Raw genomic sequence first — 6,934 nt, 5'->3', positions numbered from 1 at the left:
TGGGAAGCTGGGATGGCTATGAATGAAGGCGAGGTGAAAATGTCTGAGAAGGATACTTTGATAGCTGAGTGGGAAGCTGGGATGGCTATGAATGAAGGTGAGGTGAAAATGTCTGAGAAGGATGCTTTGATAGCTGAGTGGGAAGCTGAGATGTCTATGAATGAAGGCGAAGTGAAAATGTCTGAGAAGAATGCTTTGATAGCAGAGTGGGAAGCTGGGATGGCTATGAATTAAGGCGAGGTGAAAATGTCTGAGAAGGATGCTTTGATAGCAGAGTGGGAAGCTGGGATGGCTAAAAATGAAGGCAAGGTGAAAATGTCTGAGAAGGATGCTTTGATAGCAGAATGGGACGCTGGGATGGCTATGAATGAAGGCGAGATGAAAATGTCTGAGAAGGATGCTTTGATAGCAGAGTGGGAAGCTGGGATGGCTAAGAATGAAGGCGAGATGAAAATGTCTGAGAAGGAAACTTAGATAGCAGAGTGGGACGCTGGGATGGCTAAGAATGAAGGCAAGGTGAAAATGTTTGAGAAGGATGCTTTGATAGCAGAGTGGGAAGCTGGGATGGCTAAGAATGAAGGCGAGGTGAAAATGTCTGAGAAGGATGCTTTGATAGCTGAGTGGGAAGCTGGGAAGGCTATGAATGAAGGCGAGATGAAAATGTCTGAGAAGGATACTTTGATAGCAGAGTGGGACGCTGGGATGGCTAAGAGTGAAGGCGAGGTTAAAATGTCTGAGAAGGATGCTTTGATAGCAGAGTGGGAAGCTGGGATGGCTATGAATGAAGGCGAGGTGAAAATGTCTGAGAAGGTTGCTTTGATAGCAGAGTGGGAAGCTGGGATGGCTATGAATGGAGGCGAGGTGAAAATGTCTGAGAAGGATGCTTTGATAGCTGAGTGGGAAGCTGGGATGGCTATGAATGAAGGCGAGGTGAAAATGTCCGAGAAGGATGCTTTGAAAGCTGAGTGGGAAGCTGGGATGGCTATGAATGAAAGCGAAGTGAAAATGTCTGAGAAGAATTCTTTGATAGCAGAGTGGGAAGCTGGGATGGCTATGAATGAAGGCGAGGTGAAAATGTCTGAGAAGGATGCTTTGATAGCAGAGTGGGAAGCTGGGATGGCTAAAAATGAAGGCGAGGTGAAAATGTCTGAGAAGGATGCTTTGATAGCAGAGTGGGATGCTGGGATGGCTAAGAATGAATGCGAGGTGAAAATGTCTGAGAAGGATGCTTTGATTGGAGAGTGGGAAGCTGGGATGGGTAAGAATGAAGGCGAGGTGAAAATGTCTGAGAAGTATGTTTTGATAGCTGAGTGGGAAGCTGGGATGGCTAAGAATGAAGGCGAGGTGAAAATGTCTGAGAGGGATACTTTGATAGCAGAATGGGACGCTGGGATGGCTAAGAATGAAGGCGAGGTGAAAATGTCTGAGATGGATGCTTTGATAGCAGAGTGGGAAGCTGGGATGGTTAAGAATGAAAGCGAGATGAAAATATCTGAGAATGATACTTTGATAGCAGAGTGGGACACTGGGATGGCTATGAATGAAGGCGAGGTGAAAATGTCTGAGAAGGATGCTTTGATAACAAAGTGGGACGCTGGGATGGCTAAGAATGAAGGCAAGGTGAAAATGTCTCGGAAGGATGCCTTGATAGCAGAGTGGGACGCTGGGATGGCTAAGAATGAAGGCAAGGTGAAAATATTCTGAGGAGGATGCTTTGATAGCAGAGTGGGACGCTGGGATGGCTAAGAATGGAGGCGAGGTGAAAATGTCTGAGAAGGATGTTTTGATAGCAGAGTGGGAAGCTGGGATGGCTAAGAATGAAGACGAGGTGAAAATGTCAGAGAAGGATGCTTTGATAGCAGAGTGGGAAGCTGGGAAGGCTAAGAATGAAGGCGAGATTAAAATGTCTGAGAAGGATACTTTGATAGCAGAGTGGGACGCTGGGATGGCTAAGAGTGAAGGCGAGGTGAAAATGTCTGAGAAGGATGCTTTGATAGCAGATTGGGAAGCTGGGATGGCTAAGAATGAAGGCGAGGTGAAAATGTCTGAGAAGGATACTCTGATAGAAGAGTGGGAAGCTGGGATGGCTATGAATGAAGGCGAGGTGAAAATGTCTGAGAAGGATGCTTTGATAGCAGAGTGGGAAGCTGGGATGGCTATGAATGAAGGCGAGGTGAAAATGTCTGAGAAGGATGCTTTGATAGCTGAGTGGGAAGCTGGGATGGCTATGAATGAAGGCGAGGTGAAAATGTCTGAGAAGGATGCTTTGAAAGCTGAGTGGGAAGCTGGGATGGATATGAATGAAAGCATAGTGAAAATGTCTGAGAAGGATGCTTTGATAGCAGAGTGGGAAGCTGGGATGGCTAAAAATGAAGGCGAGGTGAAAATGTCTGAGAAGGATACTTTGATAGCAGAGTGGGACGCTGGGATGGCTAAGAATGAAGGCGAAGTGAAAATGTCTGAGAAGGATGCTTTGATAGGAGAGTGGGAAGCTGGGATGGCTAAGAATGAAGGCGAGGTGAAATTGTCTGAGAAGTATGCTTTGATAGCTGAGTGGGAAGCTGGGATGGCTAAGAATGAAGGCGAGGTGAAAATGTCTGAGAGGGATACTTTGATAGCAGAATGGGACGCTGGGATGGCTAAGAATGAAGGCGAGGTGAAAATGTCTGAGATGGATGCTTTGATAGCAGAGTGGGAAGCTGGGATGGTTAAGAATGAAAGCGAGATGAAAATGTCTGAGAATGATACTTTGATAGCAGAGTGGGACGCTGGGATGGCTAAGAATGAAGGCGAGGTGAAAATGTCTGAGAAGGATGCTTTGATAGCAGAGTGGGACGCTGGGATGGCTAAGAATGAAGGCGAGGTGAAAATTTCTCGGAAGGATGCCTTGATAGCAGAGTGGGATGCTGGGATGGCTAAGAATGAAGGTAAGGTGAAAATATTCTGAGGAGGATGCTTTGATAGCAGAGTGGGACGCTGGGATGGCTAAGAATGGAGGCGAGGTGAAAATGTCTGAGAAGGATGCTTTGATAGCAAAGTTGGAAATTGGGATGGCTAAGAATGAAGACGAGGTGAAAATGTCTGAGAAGGATGCTTTGATAGCAGAGTGGGACGCTGTGATGGCTAAGAATGGAGGTGATGTGAAAATGTCTGAGAAGGATGCTTTGATAGCAGAGTGGGACGCTGGGATGGCTAAGAATGAAGGCGAGGTGAAAATGTCTGAGAAGGATGCTTTGATAGCTGAGTGGGAAGCTGGGATGGCTAAGAATGAAGGCGAGATGAAAATGTCTGAGAAGGATACTTTGTTAGCAGAGTGGGACGCTGGGATGGCTAAGAATAAAGGCGAGGTGAAAATGTCTGAGAAGGATGCTTTGATAGCAGAGTGGGAAGCTGGGATGGCTAAGAATGAAGGCGAGGTTAAAATGTCTGAGAAGGATGCTTTGATAGCAGAGTGGGAAGCTGGGATGGCAAAGAATGAAGGCGAGGTTAAAATATCTGAGAAGGATGCTTTGATAGTAGAGTGGGAAGCTGGGATGGCTATGAATGAAGGCGAGGTGAAAATGTCTGAGAAGGATGCTTTGATAGCAGAGTGGGAAGTTGGGATGGCTATGAATGAAGGCGAGGTGAAAATGTCTGAAAAGGATGCGTTAATAGCTGAGTGGGAAGCTGGGATGGCTATGAATGAAGGCGAGGTGAAAATGTCTGAGAAGGATGATTTGATAGCTGAGTGGGAAGCTGAGATGGCTATGAATGAAGGCGAAGTGAAAATGTCTGAGAAGAATGCTTTGATAGCAGAGTGGGAAGCTGGGATGGCTGAGAATGAAGGCGAGGTGAAAATGTCTGAGAAGGATGCTTTGATAGCAGAGAGGGAAGCTGGGATGGCTAAAAATGAAGGCGAGGAGAAAATATCTGTGAAGGATTCTTTGATAGCAGAGTGGGACGCTGGGATGGCTAAGAATGAAGGCGAGGTGAAAATGCCTGAGAAGGATGCTTTGATAGCAGAGTAGGAAGCTGAGATGGCTAAGAATGAAGGCGAGGTGAAAATGTCTGAGAAGGATGCTTTGATAGCTGAGTGGGAAGCTGGGATGACTAAGAATGAAGGCGAGATGAAAATGTCTGAGAAGGATACTTTGATAGCAGAGTGGGACGCTGGGATGGCTAAGAATGAAGTCGAGGTGAAAATATCTGAGAAGGATGCTTTGATAGCAGAGTGGGAAGCTGGGATGGCCAAGAATAAAGGCGAGGTGAAAATGTCTGAGAAGGATGCTTTGATAGCAGAGTGGGAAGCTGGGATGGCTATGAATGAAGGCGAGGTGAAAATGTCTGAGAAGGATGCTTTGATAGCAGAGTGGGAAGCTGGGATGGCTATGAATGAAGGCGAGGTGAAAATGTCTGAGAAGGATGCTTTGATAGCAGAGTGGGAAGCTGGGATGGCTATGAATGAAGGCGAGGTGAAAATGTCTGAGAAGGATACTTTGATAGCAGAGTGGGAAGCTGGGATGGCTATGAATGAAGGCGAGGTGAAAATGTCTGAGAAGGATGCTTTGATAGCAGAGTGGGACGCTGGGATGGCCAAGAATGAAGGCGAGGTGAAAATGTCTGAGAAGGATGCTTTGATAGGAGAGTGGGAAGCTGGGATGGGTAAGAATGAAGGCGAGGTGAAAATGTCTGAGAAGTACGCTTTGATAGCTGAGTGGGAAGCTGGGATGGCTAAGAACGAAGGCGAGGTGAAAATGTCTAAGAAGGATACTTTGATAGCTGAGTGGGAAGCTGGGATGGCTATGAATGAAGGCGAGGTGAAAATGTCTGAGAAGGATACTTTGATAGCAGAGTGGGAAGCTGGGATGGCTATGAATGAAGGCAAGGTGAAAATGTCTGAGAAGGATGCTTTGATAGCAGAGTGGGAAGCTGGGATGGCTATGAATGAAGGCGAAGTGAAAATGTCTGAGAAGGATGCTTTGATAGCTGAGTGGGAAGCTGGGATGGCTATGAATGAAGGCGAGGTGAAAATGTCTGAAAAGGATGCTTTGATAGCTGAGCGGGAAGCTGGGATGGCTATGAATGAAAGCGAAGTGAAAATGTCTGAGAAGAATGCTTTGATAGCAGAGTAGGAAGCTGGGATGGCTAAGAATGAAGGCGAGGTGAAAATGTCTTGAGAAGGATGCTTTGATAGCTGAGTGGGAAGCTGGGATGGCTATGAATGAAGGCGAGGTGAAAAGGTCTGAGAAGGATGCTTTGATAGGAGAGTGGGAAGCTGGGATGGCTATGAATGAAGGCGAGGTGAAAATGTCTGAAAAGGATACTTTGATAGCAGAGTGGGAAGCTGGGATGGCTATGAATGAAGGCGAGGTGAAAATGTCTGAGAAGGATGCTTTGATAGCAGAGTGGGAAGCTGGGATGGCTATGAATGAAGGCGAGGTGAAAATGTCTGAGAAGGATGCTTTGATAGCTGAGTGGGAAGCTGGGATGGCTATGAAGGAAGGCGAGGTGAAAATGTCTGAAAAGGATGCTTTGATAGCTGAGTGGGAAGCTGGGATGGCTATGAATGAAGGCGAAGTGAAAATGTCTGAGAAGAATGCTTTGATAGCAGAGTGGGAAGCTGGGATGGCTAAGAATGAAGGCGAGGTGAAAATGTCTGAGAAGGATGCTTTGATAGCAGAGTGGGAAGCTTGGATGGCTAAATATGAAGGCGAGGTGAAAATGTCTGAGAAGGATGCTTTGATAGCAGAGTGGGACACTGGGATGGCTAAGAATGAAGGCGAGGTGAAAATGTCTGAGAAGGATGCTTTGATAGGAGAGTGGGAAGCTGGGATGGCTAAGAATGAAGGCGAGGTGAAAATGTCTGAGAAGTATGCATTGATAGCTAAGTGGGAAGCTGGGATGGCTATGAATGAAGGCGAGGTGAAAATGTCTGAGAAGGATACTTTGATAGCAGAGTGGGATGCTGGGATGGCTAAGAATGAAGGCGAGGTGAAAATGTCTGAGAAGGATGCTTTGATAGCAGAGTGGGAAGCTGGGATGGCTAAGAATGAAGGGGAGGTGAAAATATCTGAGAAGGATGCTTTGATAGCAGAGTGGGACGCTGGGATGGCTAAGAATGAAGGCGAGGTGAAAATGTCTGAGGAGGATGTTTTGATAGCGGAGTGGGAAGCTGGGATGGCTAAGAATGAAGGCGAGGTGAAAATGTCTGAGAAGGATGCTTTGATAGCAGAGTGGGACGCTGGGATGGCTAAGAATGAAGGCGAGGTGAAAATGTCTGAGAAGGATGCTTTGATAGGAGAGTGGGACGCTGGGATGGCTAAGAATGAAGGCGAGGTTAAAATGTCTGAGAATGATGATTTGATAGCAGAGTGGGAAGCTGGGATGGCTAAGAATGAAGGCGATGTGAAAATGTCTGAGAAGGATGCTTTGATAGCAGAGTGGGACGCTGGGATGGCTAAGAATGAAGGCAAGGCGAAAATGTCTGAGAAGGATACTTTGATAGCAGAGTGGGACGCTGGGATGGCTAAGAATGAAGGCGATGTGAAACTGTCTGAGAAGGATGCTTTGATAGCAAAGTGGGAAGCTGGGATGGCTAAGAATGAAGGCGAGGTGAAAATATATGAGAAGGATGCTCTGATAGCTGAGTGAGAAACTAGATTGGCTATGAATGAAGGCGAGGTGAAAATGTATGAGAAGGATGCTTTGATAGCAGAGTGGGATGCTGGGATGGCCAAGAATGATCAGTTGGTTAGAAGAGTACTTTAGATGAAGGAGGTATCTGTGACCTCATTTAAAAATAAGATAAAGCATTGTGAGCAGGATGGAGGAATTTCAAAGGACGCAGACGAGGAACAGGATACCGAGATCCTTCGTGAATCCTCAGATCTAAAGGAGATTTCTGACCAGAAAAGGATCTAAATACTGGAAAACTCGACGCTGTGCAAAGACTGGA

The 6,934-nt window shown here is 46.4% G+C and overlaps 5 protein-coding genes across 5 annotated transcripts in view; all 5 read left to right on the top strand.

The window, feature by feature from the left end:
- LOC137618526 (uncharacterized) overlaps positions 1 to 234 on the top strand; it is an 843-nt gene extending 609 nt beyond the window's left edge. Inside the window, exon 1 of the mRNA XM_068348685.1 lies at positions 1 to 234. This exon is cut by the window's left edge and continues 609 nt beyond it. Within this exon, the coding sequence (XP_068204786.1) occupies positions 1 to 234 (234 nt within the window).
- A 261-nt stretch (positions 235 to 495) lies between these two features.
- On the top strand, positions 496 to 1,704 carry LOC137618525 (uncharacterized). Its single transcript, XM_068348684.1, has 2 exons — positions 496 to 792; positions 1,225 to 1,704. The coding sequence occupies exons 1-2, from the start codon at positions 496 to 498 to the stop codon at positions 1,702 to 1,704; spliced, it is 777 nt and encodes a 258-aa protein (XP_068204785.1).
- A 1,553-nt stretch (positions 1,705 to 3,257) lies between these two features.
- On the top strand, positions 3,258 to 4,007 carry LOC137618524 (trichohyalin-like). Its single transcript, XM_068348683.1, has one exon. It carries the CDS (start codon positions 3,258 to 3,260, stop codon positions 4,005 to 4,007), a length of 750 nt encoding a protein of 249 aa, XP_068204784.1.
- A 9-nt stretch (positions 4,008 to 4,016) lies between these two features.
- On the top strand, positions 4,017 to 5,111 carry LOC137618523 (uncharacterized). Its single transcript, XM_068348682.1, has 3 exons — positions 4,017 to 4,308; positions 4,516 to 4,796; positions 4,953 to 5,111. The coding sequence occupies exons 1-3, from the start codon at positions 4,017 to 4,019 to the stop codon at positions 5,109 to 5,111; spliced, it is 732 nt and encodes a 243-aa protein (XP_068204783.1).
- A 976-nt stretch (positions 5,112 to 6,087) lies between these two features.
- On the top strand, positions 6,088 to 6,630 carry LOC137618522 (uncharacterized). Its single transcript, XM_068348681.1, has one exon. It carries the CDS (start codon positions 6,088 to 6,090, stop codon positions 6,628 to 6,630), a length of 543 nt encoding a protein of 180 aa, XP_068204782.1.
- Positions 6,631 to 6,934: the final 304 nt, after the last annotated feature.

This window comes from Palaemon carinicauda, chromosome 24, assembly GCF_036898095.1.
Source record: "Palaemon carinicauda isolate YSFRI2023 chromosome 24, ASM3689809v2, whole genome shotgun sequence".
Taxonomy (NCBI): Eukaryota; Metazoa; Arthropoda; class Malacostraca; order Decapoda; family Palaemonidae; genus Palaemon; species Palaemon carinicauda.
Note: the sequence above shows the minus strand (reverse complement) of the source record. Positions and strands in the feature narration are given on the sequence as shown.

What these genes read in the sequence shown, in the direction of transcription:
- LOC137618525 (XM_068348684.1), top strand. Translation starts at nt 496, where the DNA reads ATGGCTAAGAATGAAGGCAAGGTGAAAATGTTTGAGAAGGATGCTTTG. An exon ending in TGGCTATGAATGAAGGCGAG is followed by an intron (nt 793 to 1,224) that starts GTGAAAATGTCT and finishes ATGTCTGAGAAG; the next exon opens with GATGCTTTGATTGGAGAGTG.
- LOC137618523 (XM_068348682.1), top strand. Translation starts at nt 4,017, where the DNA reads ATGGCTAAGAATGAAGGCGAGGTGAAAATGTCTGAGAAGGATGCTTTG. An exon ending in TGGGATGGCTATGAATGAAG is followed by an intron (nt 4,309 to 4,515) that starts GCGAGGTGAAAA and finishes CTATGAATGAAG; the next exon opens with GCGAGGTGAAAATGTCTGAG. An exon ending in TGGCTATGAATGAAGGCGAG is followed by an intron (nt 4,797 to 4,952) that starts GTGAAAATGTCT and finishes ATGTCTGAGAAG; the next exon opens with GATGCTTTGATAGCTGAGTG.
- LOC137618524 (XM_068348683.1), top strand. Translation starts at nt 3,258, where the DNA reads ATGGCTAAGAATGAAGGCGAGATGAAAATGTCTGAGAAGGATACTTTG.
- LOC137618522 (XM_068348681.1), top strand. Translation starts at nt 6,088, where the DNA reads ATGGCTAAGAATGAAGGCGAGGTGAAAATGTCTGAGGAGGATGTTTTG.